Source organism: Symphalangus syndactylus, chromosome 7, assembly GCF_028878055.3.
Source record: "Symphalangus syndactylus isolate Jambi chromosome 7, NHGRI_mSymSyn1-v2.1_pri, whole genome shotgun sequence".
In the NCBI taxonomy this organism is placed as follows: domain Eukaryota; kingdom Metazoa; phylum Chordata; class Mammalia; order Primates; family Hylobatidae; genus Symphalangus; species Symphalangus syndactylus.
Window position 1 is genome coordinate 111,377,664 of NC_072429.2, and position 19,750 is coordinate 111,397,413.

The 19,750-nt window shown below is 36.1% G+C and overlaps 1 protein-coding gene across 3 annotated transcripts in view; it reads right to left on the reverse strand.

Moving 5' to 3' along the window:
• The window catches only part of CSMD3 (CUB and Sushi multiple domains 3), a 1,218,611-nt gene that overhangs the window by 431,250 nt on the left and 767,611 nt on the right, over nt 1-19,750 (reverse strand). For all 3 annotated transcript variants that reach the window (XM_055287089.2, XM_055287087.2, XM_055287086.2), the window contains one exon: nt 4,743-4,881. In XM_055287089.2, the coding sequence (XP_055143064.1) occupies nt 4,743-4,881 (139 nt within the window). The remainder of the gene's footprint in view (nt 1-4,742; nt 4,882-19,750) is intronic.

Sequence of the window (19,750 nt, forward strand, 5' to 3'; positions counted from 1 at the left end):
TTAGTAGCCTACTTTGAGCTGAAAGATACCAGGTGTTTATTTATTTAATGATGATTAATGACTCTCATTAGCAAATCAGCAGATGCTTTTCAACATAATAATGCACTTTGTGTTCATAAAACTTAAACTAATTTTCTAGTCATATTATTTTTGGCTCATATAGTATTTTAAAAATGAATAACAGAATAAAAGAAAATGTTATTTTAAAATAACATTCCAGTTTCAATCAGCTAGAAGGTGGGGAAGGGGTGAGGTCTTCATAAGAAAACACTGCTGTTTGATAAAAAAAATAATAATAGTTACCATGTTTCAAAAGAAAGGCAAGATCCATTCCTACTCCTCAACATCACCCAGAAAAACAAATAGCTAAATCGCTCTGCATAATAAAGTAATAGGTATTTTGAGACTTACCCTGCTATATACCAGAAGGAGCAGAGGGAATGTGGAAATGAAGACTGAAGATTCTAGATGCAGAAGAGATTAAAAATGAAGAACAAACAAATGGAAGAACATTCCATGCTCATGGGTAGGAAGAATCAATATTGTGAAAATGGCCATACTGCCCAAGGTAATTTATAGATTCAATGTCATCCCCATCAAGCTACCAATGACTTTCTTCACAGAATTGGAAAAAAAAACTACTTTAAAGTTCATATGGAACCAAAAAAGAGCCCGCATTGCCAAGTCAATCCTAAGCCAAAAGAACAAAGCTGGAGGCATCATGCTACCTGACTTCAAACTACACTACAAGGCTACAGTAACCAAAACAGCATGGTACTGGTAACATAACAGAGATATAGACCAATGGAACAGAACAGAGTGCTCAGAAATAATGCCACATATCTACAACTATCTGATCTTTGACAAACCTGACAAAAATAAGAAATGGGGAAAGGATTCCCTATTTAATAAATGGTGCTGGGAAAACTGGCTAGCCATATGTAGAAAGCTGAAACTGGATCCCTTCCTTACACCTTATACAAAAATTAATTCAAGATGGATTAAAGACTTAAATGTTAGACCTAAAACCATAAAAACCCTAGAAGAAAACCTAGGCAATACCATTCAGGACATAGGCATGGGCAAGGACTTCATGTCTAAAACACCAAAAGCAATGGCAACAAAAGCCAAAACTGACAAGTAGGATCTAATTAAACTAAAGAGCTTCCGCACAGCAAAAGAAACTACTGTCAGAGTGAACAGGCAACCTACAGAATGGGAGAACATTTTTGCAATCTACTCATCTGACAAAGGGCTAATATCCAGAATCTACAATGAACTCAAACAAATTTACAAGAAAATAATAAACAACCCCATCAAAAAGTGGGCGAAGGATATGAACAGACACTTCTCAAAAGAGGACATTTATACAGCCAAAAAACACATGCAAAAATGCTCATCATCACTGGCCATCAGAGAAATGCAAATCGAAACCACAATGAGATACCATCTCACACCAGTTAGAATGGCCATCATTAAAAAGTCAGGAAACAACAGGTGCTGGAGAGGATGTGGAGAAATAGGAACACTTTCACACTGTTGGTGGGACTGTAAACTAGTTCAACCATTGTGGAAGTCAGTGTGGCAACTCCTCAGGGATCTAGAACTAGAAATACCGTTTGACCCAGCCATCCCATTACTGGGTATATACCCAAATGATTATAAATTGTGCTGCTATAAAGACACATGCACATGTATGTTTATTGTGGCACTATTCACAATAGCAAAGACTTGGAATCAAGCCAAATGTCCAACAATGATAGACTGGATTAAGAAAATGTAGCACATATATACCATGGAATACTATGCAGCCATAAAAAATGATGAGTTCATGTCCTTTGTAGGGACATGGATGAAGCTGGAAACCATCATTCTCAGCAAACTATCGCAAGGACAAAAAACCAAACACCACATGTCCTCACTCATAGGTGGGAACTGAACACTGAGAACACATGGACACAGGAAGGGGAACATCACACACTGGGGCCTGTTGTGGGGTGGGGGGAGGGGGGAGGGATAGCATTAGGAGATATACCTAATGTTAAATGACGACTTAATGGGTGCAACATACCAACGTGGCACATGTATACATATGTAACAAACCTGCACGTTGTGCACCTGTACCCTAAAACTTAAAGTATAATAAAAAAAAAATGAAGAACAGTTTAGGATAAGAGAGGGGATTGGAGGGATACAAGCAATTATTCCTGTGATGAGGGTTATCAAGAAAATTTAGAACAGTGTACGCTTATTCAATCTTAAATGACTCTGGATTGTGCAATAATCCTCTTTCATTGTCACCTGCATTATGGTTTTCATGAGAATGAAAGAAAGTGATACAAATGAATAGAGTAATGTTGAGAGAATGCAGCAGCCTCAGTTTCTATTATGTAGGGTGATTCTGGAGACAGGATTAAAGTCCAGAAGTGAACAAAAGCACCCCCAGGCATTCTTTGAAAATTGAAGGAGTAGATTTCCCTTTTATGTGGGATAATGACTGGTGAGAGTCATCTAGCTGATAGATGCTATGAACTGATACAAATAAAATATGAAAATAACATATTTTCAACTACTGTTGCACCTCCTGATACAAAATGTTTAGCCCAAAACAAGAAATACAAAAATTATGTACTTGACATATTATATAAATATATATGAGATTAATTCTGATAGACTGACAAATACACTTGTTTTTCAAATGTAAAATACTAAATTTAAAAACTGAAAAATACGGATGAAATCTTTGTCTTATTGTTCCAAATCAATACATATCATGCTTTATCATGTATTCCAAACCAAATATAATTCTGTGTGCTAAAGTAAGGTTGGTTAATTTTAGTTCAACATTCATGGAACAACTATATTGGAAAAAGATTTAATAATGAATAACTAAGATGCTTTTCAAGCTTTCTAAAATTGCTATGGCAACATAAGCCATGTAAACCAATAAATAGGGGATACGGTTTTAACAGAATAGCAACAACAACAACAAAATGCCAAATGAATGTAAATGAAAATTTTTAAAAATGTGTAAATCATTGTCGTGGGCTGAATTGTGTTCCCCCAAATTTCTATGTTGAAATCGTAACCCCTAGTAGTACCTCAGAATGTGACAGTATTTGGAGAAAGAGACTGTAAAAGGGTAATTAAGGTAAAGTGAGATCATACAGATGGACCCTAATCCAATGTAACTGGTGTCCAGGATATAAACACACACAGAGAGAAAATCACATGAAGATAAACGGAGAAGAGAGCCATCTACAAGGCAAAAGGAGAATCCAGAATAAACTGTCTTGTGGACACCTTGATCTTAAACTTCTAGCCTCCAGAACTGTGAGAAAATTAGTTTCTGTTGTTTATCTCACACAGTCTGTGACACTTGGTTATGGCAGCCCTAACTAATGTAGAAAACTAATATAGCCCTAGTAAACCGTGTAGATTATAACAAGATAGTGTTAAATTAAGTTTAGCTTAAAACCTCCTGTATACTTTGAATTCCCGCATAAGAAATGGCAACCTAACTAAGAGTATAATCTTGTAATAAATAGCTGAGTGTCATCCAATTACAGAAGCCAAGCTTCAGTCAATAACAGGCCACCAACTGATCAGATCATATCTATATAAGGCAAATGCCAAGTTGTAACTAATCAAGCTGTTTCTGTATGTCACTTCCTTTTTTTGTCTATAAATACTTTCTGCCCACTTGCCATGTGAAGCTCTTCATATTTACTGATTCAAGGTGCTACCTGATTCATGAATTGTTCTTTGCTCAAATAAACGTGGTTAAATTTAAGTTGTCTAAGGTTTTTCTTTTAACAGTAGAATGAACCCATGTGAAATGTTTAATACTTTACATCTGTTCAAAGTGGAATCTGTTCTCTCCCATGCAAATGTTAACACTAGCATGGATAAACAAATTCAATGAAGGACCTTTTGAGTTAGGAAAGAATCATGTTAGGTTTGTAAAATTCAATCTTCAGTCAATAATAAATATATTCTGCTGTACTTATATGTTTCTCATGTGGATCTAATGCTTAAATAAGTTTTTTTGTTCATCTGTTTTTTTAAGAAATGGGTTGGGAGATGAGAGAAGTCAATGATATAATTGAGAGATTATATAGATAAATCTATTTTGATTTGTAAATTGTGATTCAATAACATATGAGAGTTTCATTCTTTTAAACTTTAAAATATTCAATATTATAGCCTTTTACAATATAGTTTATTTGATCAGTAATACTAATTTTTCTAGGGGAAATAAAAGGTCAGCTGTTCCACCATTACTACATACTACATGACAGTCATTTTCAGAAGGACTTATAGGTGAAAGCATATGGATAGTACGCCTAAGTGTCTTAGACTGCACTACAGTGTTGATTTGGATGTGCTTACAGCACCTTTGCCTCTTGAACCTAGCAGAATTCACAGGCCCTTCAAAGTATAGGACAACTAAACTCATTAAGTTAAAGGTCACATGTTCATATCTTAGTAGTATGCATATACATAAAGCAAAAAGGTCGATCTTGCATATGTCAGTAGTACTGATACAGCATTAAACAAATAGAAAATTAACTTGGAAACAGGCTAAAAGGTTAAAAGGGGGCAAACAGATGGAAGCATTCAAAGCACAGCAATTGACTATTACAATAAAATTAAACATTGATTTGGTAAATGCAAAAGAGAATGTCAAGTAATCTTTTAGATAATATTTTCTTTAAAAGTAGAAAAAATATTTGTGAGACCTTTCAAATGTAATTTTGATAGAGTGTCCAGGTTCAGCTTCAATCACCCACTCACAATTCAAAGAGTCTTTGTAGTATCCTGGCCATCCTGGTGAAAGAATCACTCCACTGGGAGCTGAAAAATGGCCACCACATGGGGCTGAAAAATTAAATCAGAGAACAAGTAAGAATAAAACATTCAAGATAAATCGCAGATATTATTCTTAATACTAACAATTTTAAAAACAAATCTCTGCATATCCTTATTAAATAGTTAATACTATTTTTGAAAGCAATGGTACATCTAGTCAATTACTTCTGTTAAATGATTATTTTTCTAAAAAGGTAATTTACTTTTCAAAATACGAAATAGCTACATTTAGCATGTCAGGTAATAAACTGCTCATCTTTAAGTCTCTGAATAATACCCCTTACATATAGTCTTGTCTCTCCATCATCATCTTTGTATTCAAAGCTTGAAAGAAAACCGAAGTTGTTAGTTTTGGTTTCTTTCTCTTTTATTTTCTTACTTATGTTATCAAATTCTACTAATTCATCTTATACACTAACAGTTTGTGCTTCCATTTTCCAGAGTCACTACTATAATTCATGCCTTCATTGATTCAGCTTTTTACCTTATTTTTCATCTGCTATTTTATTTCTTACTTTAGTCCAGCTGTCAGAATAATGTCCTCCAAATTATAGTTTCATCATACCATTTCCTAGATATCTAGCCCCTTTCTTAGATTTGTATTTTGATCTCTTTTTTAATATCAAATTTAAATATTCTGTTTATCATTTCAAATATTGTATCCTCCGATTTCCCTAAGCTTACACACAATTGAAACCACAATGATAGCATTGTAGTTCCAGTAAGTACTGATTAGGTCATTTCGTGTAAACGCCTCATTCTGGAGATGTGTAAACCAAGTTTTAGAGAGAGCAACTTGCCAAAGTTCAGTAGGTTGAAAAGTCTTAAAATCACCTTGAAGACAACTTTTGCAAAACAAAGTCTTACTACTGACCCTCTTCCATTATTTCCTGTATTGGTAAGTGAAACCACCATCTGTCCAGTTGCATAAACTAGAAAGCTAGAAGTATTCAGTTTTCATACTTATATTATTTTTACCATTTACTCCCATATCCAAACCATCCTCAAGCTCACTCTTATTTCTCTAGCTCTATGGATTTCATCTTAGTTTAAAATAACATCATCTCATCCTTGAAGTATAGAAATAAACTCTGAACTGGTCTCTGCATTTACACTATTCTCCATGCTACAGATACAGTGATTTTTTTTCTTTTTAATACACAAAGCTTACCATGCCCTTCTGTGACAACTTTCTGTGTTTCCTGATAAGGCTCTGTAGGATCTAGCTGTTGCTTATTCTCTAGCCTTGTCTTGGAACTCCCCTCCACTCTGCAGCCCAGCTACATTAGCCTGCTCTACTTGCAGGAAGTATACACAGAAGAGAAAATGGAGGAAAGAGTATTTAAGATGTTGAAAATTATCAGAAAAGAAAAAAAGTCTAAATGTATACTAGATCAACTTTTAAATACATCATTATTTCCAGTGACTTATCACATCATTTTCTTTAAATCTTCCCATTTAAACTCTTACCCATGTGTTTATATTTTTCCTAGCTTATTTCTTTCTGTTTTGCCTTACAGAATTTCTGAAAACAATTGCTCTAGACACTATTTTACTCCTTTTCATTCATTAAATAACTTGGTGGAACCCAAATAAAATAGTAAATATTTATAAATTGGCCTAGGTATTAAACATTACTGTAAAATTTCCGTTTTTAGTAAAACATTTTCTATGTGAAATTGCCAAAAGATGTTATTTGTATGACAGAGAACTCTCATAAAAACTAAGTTTTCTTCCTTAGTAGAATTTAATTTTGTTTCCTAAAAAGCTAATTTAAAGGAGGCCATTTTTATGAGGATTATTTACTCTTCCTAGTTATGATGACTCATAATTAGGTTTCCTGTAGGGTTATGTATTTCAAAAATGAAATTATGTGCATAATAGTCACTTAAATTACCATATTTTACAAGACAGAGCTAAGTATTTTAGTGACAGAAAGCCCCAAAATATGGAGTATTTCTGACATAAATCTTTATTATGTCAGCAACTCATATTGTTCCAGAAAAGTATTCATTCATTCATTCAACCTAATAATCATTAGACGAGTAATTAGTCATAAAATTAACAATTGAGTAATGGGCCATAACGAATTAAAAAGTAAAGTACTGAGAAGCATTCTGACTAGCCACTCAGTGCAAAATGTGAGGGAGGCAGAGTTAGAAGGAGGCTTTAAAGTGAAAAAGTAGCCTAAAGATGTGATTGATTGCTGTTTGTTTCCTAAAATGACTCTCCGGTATAGTGACCCTGCTTGTGGTTCTTCTCCTACTTATGACATTTTCTGAAGTAGCTACTTTCTCAATTAAAGGGTTGGAATTTCCGAAAATTATTCTTTCAAAAGTATAGGAACCAACTCTCTAGAAGGTCTACCACCAAGAGGGGAGGCACATGCTTATATGGGTTGGTCAGCAAAAGTCTCATGATTAAAGTGCCTCTCAGGTACATGAGAGGAAAAGGTCAGTAAGCAGACGCCATGGTGTAGCAACAGTGGAAGAGCATGGAGTAGATAACATGCAGGAGAAAGGAGAGACTAAATGTAGAAAAACAAACAAAACAAAACAAAAAAAACAGCTGAAGAAAAAAAAAAAGCTGCCCATAGTTTTGGAACAGAAACCTAAAAATATTACTATTATTACTATATATTTATTCTTTTTTTTTGAGATGGAGTTTCGCTCTTGTTGCCCAGGCTGGAGTGCAATTGCACGATCTCCTCTCGCTGCAACCTCTGCCTCCCAGGTTCAAGCGATTCTCCTGCCTCAGCCTCCCGAGTAGCTGGGATTACAGGCACTCATCACCACGCCTGGCTAATTTTTTGTATTTTTAGTAGAGACAGGGTTTCGCCATGGCCAGTCTGGTCTTGAACTTCTGATCTCAGGTGATCCACCCGCCTTGGCCTCCCAGAGTGCTGGGATTACAGGCATGAGCCACTGTGCATGGCCTAAAAATATTATTAATTACAAATATTTTATCTGTAAAGAAATCTAACTGCAATATGAGTAAAATACAACTAAAAAAAAAACAAAAAGTTATCCAAACTTAACAATGTTGCCATATCCATATATTGCCTATGTAGTTAATTATGTACCTACTGAAATTTGAGAAATTCTTATACATTTTTTTAACGAAAAATGAGCTTGTGTATCTCCAGGTGTGAAGATACTACATTTCAAAAAGGATTTCTCTAAAAAACAATAATCTTGGCTGAACAAGAAAAATTTGGAATATACAGAAAGCAAAAACGGGACCAAGGCCATAAAGAAGCATTTTCAAAGTCCCATTCATTCATTCATCTTTTATTGATTTATATTTCAGTTCTTCGACATACTATTGTCTGACAGGTGTGTACCTGTGTGGCATTTGTACTACTTCTACTAATGAACATTTATGGAATGCTTTCTCTGTGTCAGGCACCCTTAGATTATTTTACATAATGCTCAAAATAATCTAACCAGATAAATACACCATTATAGATAAGAAAACTGATGTGTAAGGAATTTAAATAATTTGCATCTGAACTGTCAAGGATTTGAACAAAGGCAGTTTGACTCTAGAAAAATTCTTTCCAACTGACATTAAGATAGTCTTTTTCCTTTCCTCCCAGTGCCCATGGTGCAAAAGACAGAAACATTAACAAAAGGTAAAAATGTCAAGTTCTATAACAAAGGTATGTCCACAGTACAAGGGTCCTAGAAAAGGAAAGGAATAAATGTTTCATGGGAGAGATTCTGTTTAATTTGAAGATTAAACAGGATGAAATCAAGAATGAGTCAGAATTCACCAACAGAAAAACTGAGAGAGGATACTGTAAATGAAAGCAACATCACATGCAAATGCTTAGAGGATTGAGTTAGTATAAAGTCATGCAATTACCTTTTCTGGGGAATAAAGAAGTGATAAGAGAAAATTAGAAAAGGACCTGGTTTGCTCCAGTATGGAAAGTGAACCACAGCAACTGAAAAATTGTTGACAAAGGATATATATATATATATATATACACGTATATATATATATATACATATATATGTATATATATGTATATATATATATACGTGTATATATATATACACACACACACACATATATATATAGACAAAGGATAAGATTTTCATTTAAATGAAACTTTCATGTAAAATGGATTGCAGCAATACACCTGGATTTAGTGAGATCAGTTAGAGATTGTTACAACTATCTAGGAAAGGCATTATCAGATTCTGAAATAAGGCTGTAGCAGAGATAGGCAGAATATGCAAGGTATTTAGGAAGGAGAATCAAAAGCATTTATTGACGTGCAAAGAATGAGTCAGAGGAAGGAGTCTAAACTGGTCCTTGAGCCCTTGGCATGTGCAATAGGGTGGACGGTGATTCCATTCACCAAAATGGGAAACAGGGAACAGGGAGGAGTTTCATGTGGAAAGTTAATGAGATTCAGTGCTAAAATGGAAGGGTCTATGAAATATCACAAGAAACAAGAGAAAATAGAATCTGGAGCTCTTGGCTATCTTAGGAGTGATTTTCAAAATTGGTTGATGTTCAAGTTTCCACGTAGGTTGAAGGTAAAGGTGAATATTTAGAGGAAAAAAATGAAAGATGATTGAATATGCAACCCTTTGAAAAAAGTATTTTAATGTAATAAAATTAAGTAGGTATTGTCCAATAGCCAGTATATCACTACACTGAGAAAAGGGCTGAGATGAATTATTTGTTTGGGTCTTCCTCTCACCTAAGTGTGTGAACTGGGATAATTTTAGCAAGTAAAAGTAATAAATTCCTAGGTTTTAGTGGAAAAATAGAATAGTTTATATCTCAGTTGACTGAGATAAACTTTAGTTTAACTAAATTTAGACAGGCTTCTTCCTGAATCAAGACCCTTCTTCCCACCTCCCTTTCCTAGAGCATTTACTTTAGAAAACTTGCTTCTGTTTTTTTTCCTCTGTACCTTTGAAATGTAAATTTTCTCCCAGCCTCTTGCTAGTTTTATGACCCAGGAATGCCTTTTTCAACAACCTGGGAGCCATCCCTTTGAAGCACCCTTATTTTCCAGTCTCTCTGTGGGAGAGTGGGAACCTAACTTCAATAAGCTCCAATTATCAAACATAAATGATCTAATCACATTGGCCAACCTACCCCCTAACATGCTCCAGTACTTTTCTACTAGCTCACCCCAATGCTTAAAAACCTTCTCTCTCTTTCAAAGGAGTTGAGTTCAATTTTTCTTCTCCTTTGCAATAGTCTCAAATAGTCTTGCTTGCCTGTTTAACTCTGACGGAGAAATTTTTCTATGACACACAGATGCTCCTCAACTTATGATAGAGTTTTAACTTATGATCATGACTTGATCAGAAACATGGACTAGGTAGCAGCAGAGCTGAGACTCAAATTCAAATTGTTGAATTCCTAGTTAAGAATTACTTCCACAATAGATTATTTTTCCAAAAGGAATGTTTATTTAAACATTTTATACTCTCTTTACCATTGGTTTAGTGAAGACAGAAATAGATGAAAAGCCAGTGGGGTAGAATATATAGTCTAGAGGTTTTTAGTGTAATTTTGAGGCTCTAAACGCCCCATTTTAAGTGCCTCTCCACTACTATTTATTATTCATTTTTTAATTAATTAAAGAAACATTTAGTTTCTGCTACTATGCCTAAGATACTGTGCTAGCTGCTGAAATTGAAAAAAAAATTCTATATGACATTATATCTGCCTTCAAGAGACACACATTTTCTACAAGGAAGATTGATACAGTTAACATGAAACATGATAAGCACATGCTTGAGCTGGGTAAGTAGCCTTGAAATATAGGGCAGGGACAGGTACTGTCCCAGGGGCATTAGGAAAGAGTCTGGGTAGCAGATGTTATCAAAGAAGAGTTTAGATTAAAAAATGAATACAAGCAAAATAGGCTTAACAGAAAGGGGACAGAATAGGCAGAGGTAGGAAGTAAAAAACACTAATCTGCGTGGGGGAAAGTCAAGTGGTTCTTTGTTGCTACAGCTTACTGTTAGTGGAGGCCTAAGGAGGAGCAGTTCACGGCGGGGGGGGGCTCTGGTTATATGCAGTAATTATTGCTTTCAAAGACTTTCAAACGTTAGTGGCCATCTACTGAGCTTGTTAAAATGCAGATTCCTGTATTGTACTTCTAATAGTTGTAAGATAGGACCCAAAAATCTGCATAGTTGACAAGACCCCCACCTGATCCCTCAGGTCCTTTTATTGGTTAGGTATGTGGACCACACAGGAAATTTAAGGGATGTGGGTGTTCTGCAGCTCCAAGACTCCCTTGGTTAATCTCTCAGTTTTCTGGGATGAGGAAGTTATTTGGATATTTTAGTGAAATACAGGTTGTTGCCTTTAATTCTCCTTTTTGTAGCAATGAAAACAAAGAGATATATAAATTCAACATAGTTCATTTATCTAGTTTTATTTTTCTAAGGCCTGAAGAACATCTGTTATAAATAATGTGAGTTTGAGTGCTGGCTCAATTTTGTGTTACTTTAAGAAGAAAGGATACATTCAAAGAACCCACTGTGTTTTAAGACCTTGATGAAAGAATCAGAAGTGCCTCAGACTGCATTCAGATAAAACTCTCTTGAATAAAAATGCTAAGGAGTGCTGGTACTCCACAGCAGGAGATGCTCTTCCATCTGAGAAGTGGTACTTAGGTGCCCAGAAGGATGTTGGGGACCATGGGCTAAGCTAGGTTTTGATCACAGGGATTTTGCCATAGGTGAATTAAAGAGGTGAACATTGTAGCATTTGGTCTGATAAACAGCCCTTCTGTGGAGTTGTGCTTCATAAAATCTAGATGCCAATTCAAGGACAATCAGACAATGACAGTTCCATTTTGTTCCTTAAAAAAAAAAAAAAACTTGCTTTATGGTTATAGGTGTGGTAAGTAATCACCAGTTCTCTCAAACCTCAGCACACTGCATCATGGTACAAAAAAAAAATTACAAGGAACAAGTCAGGTATACATCTAGGATAAGAAGAGAAAGACAGAAACATGGTAATTAAGGAGACAAAATAGAGTCCATTTCCATAACTACTTCTATCCCTCCCTGTACCCAGCTCCACAAAGATTAGAAGCAAAACCCTGCAGATGGCTATTAGATTATTCTATATTAATCCTTCAGGAGATGTAGAATAACACCTAAATACTTAACTAAAGGAGGGGTTCATTTTTAGATATAAATATATATAAATGTGTGAATACATATCTGTTTATAAGAACCACAAATCAATTCTGATCTAAGTATCAAATTGTTACTCTAATTGCTTCCTCAAAAGAACTCTCTCTAAAAAGAATGTAATGTCTGTGAATGAGAATGGCTTCCTTTCCTCTGAGACTAATTGAGATTCAAGAGAGAACCTCTTATCCTCAAAGGGAAAGTTCATCAGGCATGCAAGTCCAGCCTTGTCTTCAAACAGTTCTCCCGGGACTTCAGTCCCATCCTATTCACTCAAAGAATTCTCTTAGATATCCCATTAGGGAGTAGGAAGGAGCATAAGCCACAGCTATGCAGGGAGTTCTGTGCTGAGGGCAAGGGAGTTCTTGCTTGAGTAAGCATTTTATAGAACATTCTAAATTTGGTGAAGCAAAAACAGAAGACTTTTTTTTATTTTTCTAATTACTGCCTTAAAACACACTGCCAAGTCTCTTTCTCTCCTCAAACAGCATGTTAAGCAGAGCCTCTAGTTTTTTTGTTTTTGTTTTTGTTTTTTTTTGGAGACAGAGTTTTGCTCTTGTTGCCCAGGCTGGAGTGCAATGGCACAATCTCGGCTCACCGCAACCTCCACCTCCTAGGTTCAAGTGATTCTCCTGCCTCAGCCTCCGGAGTAGCTGGAATTACAGGCATGCACCACCATACCCAGCTAATTTTGTATTTTTTTTTTTTTTTTTTTAGTAAAGACAGGGTTTCTCCATGTTGGTCAGGCTGGTCTCGAACTCCTGACCTCAAGTGATCCGCCTGCCTTGGCCTCCCAAAGTGCTGGGATTACAGGCGTGAGCCACCGCACCTGTCCCAGAGCCTCTAGTTTTCTTATCACTTCTAGTATTTAAAAACTTGGTCCAGTTCAATTTAAAACTCGTCTCATTCTCTCCATTCACTCACCCAAGGTGCCTCTGAGTAGTGGCCAGAGAGACTTGGAGGATAGGGAAGAGCATGCTAAAGGAATGCCAGCACTTTCAGATTCATTCCTCTACTTACTTCAGCACTTGGAGTAGAGAAGGTATTACCACTTATTTTATATCTTGTCCTCTTCCTTTTACCTTTAGATCCTGTTTCCTGTGGTGAGTTAGGGCTCGGATGAGGTGAAAGGTCACAGTCCTTTCCTGGAAGTTATTGCTTTCCTTGCAAACCTTTGTCTGGTCACTGGTGCCTCCCTTTTGTCAGGTATGGAACATGTTGATTCTCCCATGAGAACAAATGGGTTGTATGCAAAGGCCAAGAGTGAGGAGAATGGCTTCTCGCTGCACAAATTCCCTGATAAAAGAGAAGCTCAACCTTTTGTAGTTGCCTGTCTGCTCCCATCCCTGGTAGCACACCCTATAACTGTGTTGGATTGTCTTTTCCTGTGGCCAAGCCTGAGTAATTTCTTTGGTATTCATTTGATGCAAAGGAAACTTACATCATTGACTAACCAAACTGTTTAAACTAAACAGCTCTCCCTCTCTCCAACCTGCCAGCTTTTCACCAATTTCTTTTCTTTTGTTCAATAGGCATAGAAGGTAGATTAGCAAGTTCATTGTATAAGCAAATATCCACCTGGGAATTCTCTTTCACACAAACATCTCCATTCTCTGTGAGGGATTCTTCTTCAGCCCTTTCCCTCAATTTGGCTTAAAGATAAGGAGACTAGCACTTTCCTTCCTCTAAGAAGAATGAAAAACCAAACAACTTATGATTCAAACAGTTATAGATAGAGGGATGATAGAGACAGACAGATATACAGATTAGATAGATAAAGACATATAGATCTCCCTAGCTTTGCTGCGTAACACATTGGAAGTGGGATGGCGAAGGTTATGATTGAGATAAAAGAATCAGCTAGAACCCACTTAAGCTCTGGAAGGGTGACTTGTCCTTAAATTTTCATGAAGAGGAATATAGATAATTTTTTCTCCTTAACTAGAGATCTAAGTCGCCAAAGCTAAAGCAGCAGGAAAATTTAGTTCTCCACTTTGTTAGTCACACCTTTATTCCTATGGTTTTCCTTGTCAGGAGGGCTGCAAATATAACAATGTTCAAAATCATTTCGAGTGTCCACAAGAAAGAGGCAACTTTGCCAGTCTTAACCCAGCGTCTTAGTTAAATCATCAGCTTTGAGGCAATAGCATTCATCAAACTCTTCCAATGTATTTCACTAAATGTAATCTCCTTTATCTATAAAGCAGACCCATGAATGTATTACATCTAATCATATTCAAGAACATGATCGTAATCCAGAAGGCCAATATTCATTTCCATTTTTGTCAGGGAGATTGCTTTAGATCAAAGGGGGCACTGCTGACTACAGTGTAGGGGGCATGTGAGTCAGAGTAAGGTAAAAAGGACAAGAGAAGCAGAAAGCATATATGCATCAGAGCCTTCTGAGACTCAGAGGAGAAATAATTATGAGGAAACTAATGGTTGGGCATAGATGGACTGAACAACAAGCTATTTCTAATTTGAACTACAAATTTCAGTATCTGCATGGGATCTGGAAGGAAATGACAAGGTACTGCTTAGGGGAAAAAATCACAGGGACCAAGTCTCTTTAGAGAAGAATGGTATATCACTTTGGCAGCTGTGTTGAGAATAGAACTGAATAAAAGCAGAGACAGAAGCAGTGACAGCAGTTAGGGGCTACGGATAAATTAAAACCAGAGACAAAGGTTGCTGGGACCAAGATGTCAGCAGTGGAGGTAGTAAGAAATACTTGGGTTTTGAATGATTTCAAAGGAAGAGCTAGCCAGTTTTTCTGATGCATCATCTATGGTTATGACAGAAAGAAAGGAGTCAGGAAAGATTTGATAAAGACCGAAGAATTTTGGCCTGAATGACTGACATAATGGAGTTGCTATTAATAATGGAGAAAGTGAGTGACAATAGCAGGTTTAGAGTGACGTGGGGAGACAGATCAGTTTCGGACAGGGTAAGTTTGAGATGCCTATTAAACACTTAAGTGCAGATGTGGAGTAGGAAGTTGAACATGTAAGTCTACATTTCAGGGCACAGAACCAGGCTAGCAATGTAAATTTGAGAGACAGCAGCATGTAGATATTGTTTACAGTTAGAGACTGATTGAAAAATCACCAATGAAATGAATGAAATAGAGAGCAGAACATATCCAAAATGTAGCTCTGGGACATGCACTTAAACAGATCACAGAGAGGAGAAACCAGGAAGGGAGACTAAAATGAGCCTGAGTAGTATATTTAATAAAATAAAATTTAATAGCATATATAATTTTTAGACTTGTCTTATTTTTCCATAAACAGTTAAATAATTGTATAACTTTAAGTTATTGAGGAAAATTTGATTTTAAAACAAAAATGGTATGAATTTCAGATTCTATAAAAAAATAATGAATACATTAATGCATCTTTCATTTTTGGTCTGCAATAATATCCTTTTCAACTTTCAATCTACATGAGTATAGTTCAGTAGCATTTTATTTTAAAGGCATTCACCAATGAATAATAAATCTTTATATTCAGGAACTGTTTCCTTCTGTGGCTGCAACAGAGGAGAATTAATTTATGTCCAACTGTCTTGCTTTTTAAAACAGAAAACTCTAGATGACTTAGTCCTCACTGCTTGACACTTAGAAAGATAACTTTCTTGTTTTATACTACATCTTATGGCCTGGTATCCCTTTCAAGTTCTTTTTGGGATTCATTGACTGGCTTATTACTGGCAAATTCAGAAGCGGGCATTATAAAGTAGAAATGTAACTCAGAGAGTAGCTGAGAATATACGTCAAAAACTTGTGTCTCTCTTCTTGTTGTTTTCAAAATCAGTATATAATTTATTATAACAAGGTGAAGAATTTATTCACCAAGCTTCCAAGGAGATAGAATGTCAACCAAAACCATTAGAATGGAATTAATGAATCTTTCCTGGGTGCAGAGTATAGTGGAGTGGATTTTCTGGTAACTTGAGGATTATGTGTGTGACAGAGGGACTGAATTCATGTGAACAAAGACATGGGCGCTGGAAAGGAAAATAGAAAGGGAGAGAAGAAGAGCTTAGTGATGGGAGGACTGTGTGTGTGTAAGCACGGGGGAAGACAGAAAGGGAAATAAATGATAATGATGATGGTGGTGATGACTTTTACAAGCTATCTTGAATGGTGGGTGAGAAGGGGGAAAAGATGGCCTAGAAAGGTATTTGAGAAGCCTTCTGTTTACTTCATTGTATAAAACACTTGCATCCTAACTCAAAAAAAAAAATCAAAGTAAAAATCTGTTATTTATCAATGCTTCTTAAATAACTTTGGTCTAGTTCTTGAGTCTGACTGAAATGAAATCATACTAGATAATTGAGCCACATTAGGAGCTCAATTATTAGCAAAATTGTACTGTCTCATGGTAAAAATAGGATAAGACATGAGCAGAATATCAATGCAAAGCCAAAAGGATATTGCAGAGAGTACTTTGAATTTGAAATGATCATTTGGGGGAGAATGCACAATTCAAGACATGATGTTCCAGCTAGACTCTAGGTGCTAGAGGATTGGACTTAAACAGTGTTACACAACTTCACAACAAAAAAGAGTAACTCAAGAAACTTTCTCCTGAAATAACTACTTTGCAAAATGATTCTTAAGGCCCTAAAGGATACCCAATTTCTTGAGACATTGGTGTGCTTTCTTAGAAGGAACAGAGATTGCTGTCCAATATATGATTTCTGAACTGCTTCACTGGCCTAGCACAATGGATTGATTGTGATTCTTTTCTAATGTCCATGAAGGTATTGTAAAAGTTAATGGAAACATTGCTCTCAGTTGTCAATAATATAGTTTTTTGTATTATTTATATTGTTTTTAAGCAGATATTTACCTATAACTATATAGGTATATATATATATATATACCTATGTATAAAAAGTGGGAAAACACACCTTTCCCTTGGGAGGGTAGCCTTCTTCCTTTCGCCCATCTAATTCATTTCTGTTACTTCCTTGCTCCTGTAAGCATTTGAGATTATGATTCCCGATCTGTGGCACTGGGCACTAGGTGCTATCTGTAGACTCAGATTCACCAAAACTACCATCTAGTCTAGCGGCAGTTGGCTTCACCAACCTAGAGGACATAAATATCTAGATGAAGTTGAGTTGAGTAAAAATTTTGGAAAGACATTTTCTGCCTGTGTGTTAAACTCACAGAACAAGTTAAAAGCAAGACATCCACTAGGAAGAAGTATTAAAAGACTGGAGAATCAAAAGTACCTGCAACAAGATGATGGCAGAATTACCTATAGCTAATTTACCAAATAATCACAGACACTCTCCTTTACAAACTGATCTCAAGAATCTGGTAAAGCAAATCAGAGCTGAGAAAAATAAGTTAATTATGGCTATATTTAAGAAAGAAAGCCAAGTAATGATGCTCAGATCATTTGAGGTAGAAACAATGACGCAGAAATCCTTTTGGCAGACAATGAAGCAGGCAGACAGTCTCAAGCCCTTGGAGATGGCCCCTGGATGGGCAGATTTAGGTGGGGAGAGATAAGTGGGTTTCCCAAATCCCAATAAGAAAATCCCTTTGATGAGTAAAATATTACTCTTAAAGTTTGCCTTCGGTATAGCAGTACCGGTCACAAAGAAAATTCCAGTGACAAGAAATTCTGTGGGATTTTACTGGTTGATTACAGGATTCTGGAATTTTGGGGGTCAAGGATGGTTCCAGTTTGCATTGCCTGGTACAGTAAAGGAAATTCAGTTGCCCGATGTTCCTTTGAAAAAAAAGAATTAAGTGAAAGTACTATCTTAGCTAGGTGCAGTGGCTCATGCCTGTAATCCCAGCACTTTAGAAGCCCGAGGCAGGTGGATCTTCTGAGGTTGGGAGTTCAAGACCAATCCTGGCCAACATGGTGAAACCCCATCTCTACTAAAAACATAAAAATTAGCTGAGCATGGTGGTGCACATCTGTAATCCCAGCTACTCAGGAAGCTGAGGCAGGAGGATTGCTTGAACCTGAGAGGTGGAGGTTGCAGTGAGCCAAAATCGTTCCACTGTACTACAGCCTGGGAGACAGAGTGAGACTCAATCTCAAAAAAAGAAAAAAAAAATGGAATGTCTTACTCATATTTCAGGAGACACACATACACATGCTTAAGTGGAGAAATAAAATTGAAATGCTATTATATTGTGTCTCATTTCCAAATTTCCTTGCACTTAGGCTGGCAGAAAGAACTTTGAAGGTTATGATACAGATGAGCTGGACCATGTCCTCAGAGGCCCCTGAAATTCCAATAATACTACAAGAAAGAAAAAGGTAGATTTAGGGTATGAAAAAAAGGAATTCCAAGAAGGAAGATTCTTGTCAGAAAACTGTACTTCAAGAGGGCTGAACTTAGTGAGGAGGCTCACAAGATATCCAAAAAGGGCCTAGACTGTGCAGAATAGTAAAATTAAGGAACGTGAGGGAAGCTGTGTTGTGAAGGGAGGACAGCAGTTTAAGCAGCTGCTGTGAGTGGGACACTGATGAAGACAGAGGAAGAGGATTTTTAGAAAGCTTTCTGTGTGACACATTGTGAAAATCCCTGGGTCAGCTCATTAAAGGAGATCTACAACAATCATCTACACAGTTCTTCAGGGCTTTAGGCTGTTTCTTTGAAGAAGATACCATGAAGAGACTGGCCCTAGGTAGAGCCAGATACATTCAGGCTACTGTCTCAGTGTCAGTGAAGGAGTCATTGGCTGCCATAAAAATAAGTTAAGATGACAGTTTGTGGAATTCAGTGTGACATAACTACAGTGCTGATTACAGTAACATATTTTGTTTTCCATTAGCAGAACTGAAAGCTCATAAGGCCTTAAAAGGCAACTAATCTTTCTTCTTTATGGTGATAATTGAATCAACCCATTCTAGACAAATGAGTTCAAATTTTCAGAAAGCCCCACTCTATCCTTAGTTAATGCATCAGTGTTGAACTTCAGGTCAGTGAATAAAATGTATAACCAAATTATGTTAAACAATTGTATTTAAGTTATCTGAAATGCAGATCATAAAACTGCAACACATTATGATATTTCTCCCTTTTGGTCTGACAATCGTTATTCAAGGACTATGGCATGTGAAAGTTTCTTTAACTATTCTCAAAGATTTCCCAAAGTTTTAGGGACTGATTGTTTCCTCAGTTTGAGGACTGATTGACTTTGGTGGATCACAAATTTGCCAATATGCCTAAACTTCTAGACACTTATGATAGAGAGGAGTTGGGGATGGTGGTAATCTTTAAGTGAATTGAAGTTCTGAGTTTTCGAACAAAAACATTTTATACTGACTTCCATTGTTCTGTAAGTTCTGATTAAAACAAAATGTTCTACCTTCTAATTTTAATACACAACAATCCATACACATACATAACTTTTAACAATGAATTTGATTTTGAAGAAAATAAAATAGAAGTAGAAATTTAGTTGTATTAACCAGAAAATACAAACATGTACATTTAAAAAGTTATTCTATTTGAAATGTTTAATACGAAGATAATTTAAAAGTTTCAGCGAAAATGTTAAGCATGTTAACAGTTGTTAACATTTGTAAATGTTGGAGGCTGTGATAGTGCCCCAAAGATGAACTATAATAAATAATAAGAAAAATTTTATCTGTAAAAATATAGCCTGTCTAGAGAAAAAAGGAGACAGGAGGAGTAGCCTCCCAACCATAGTT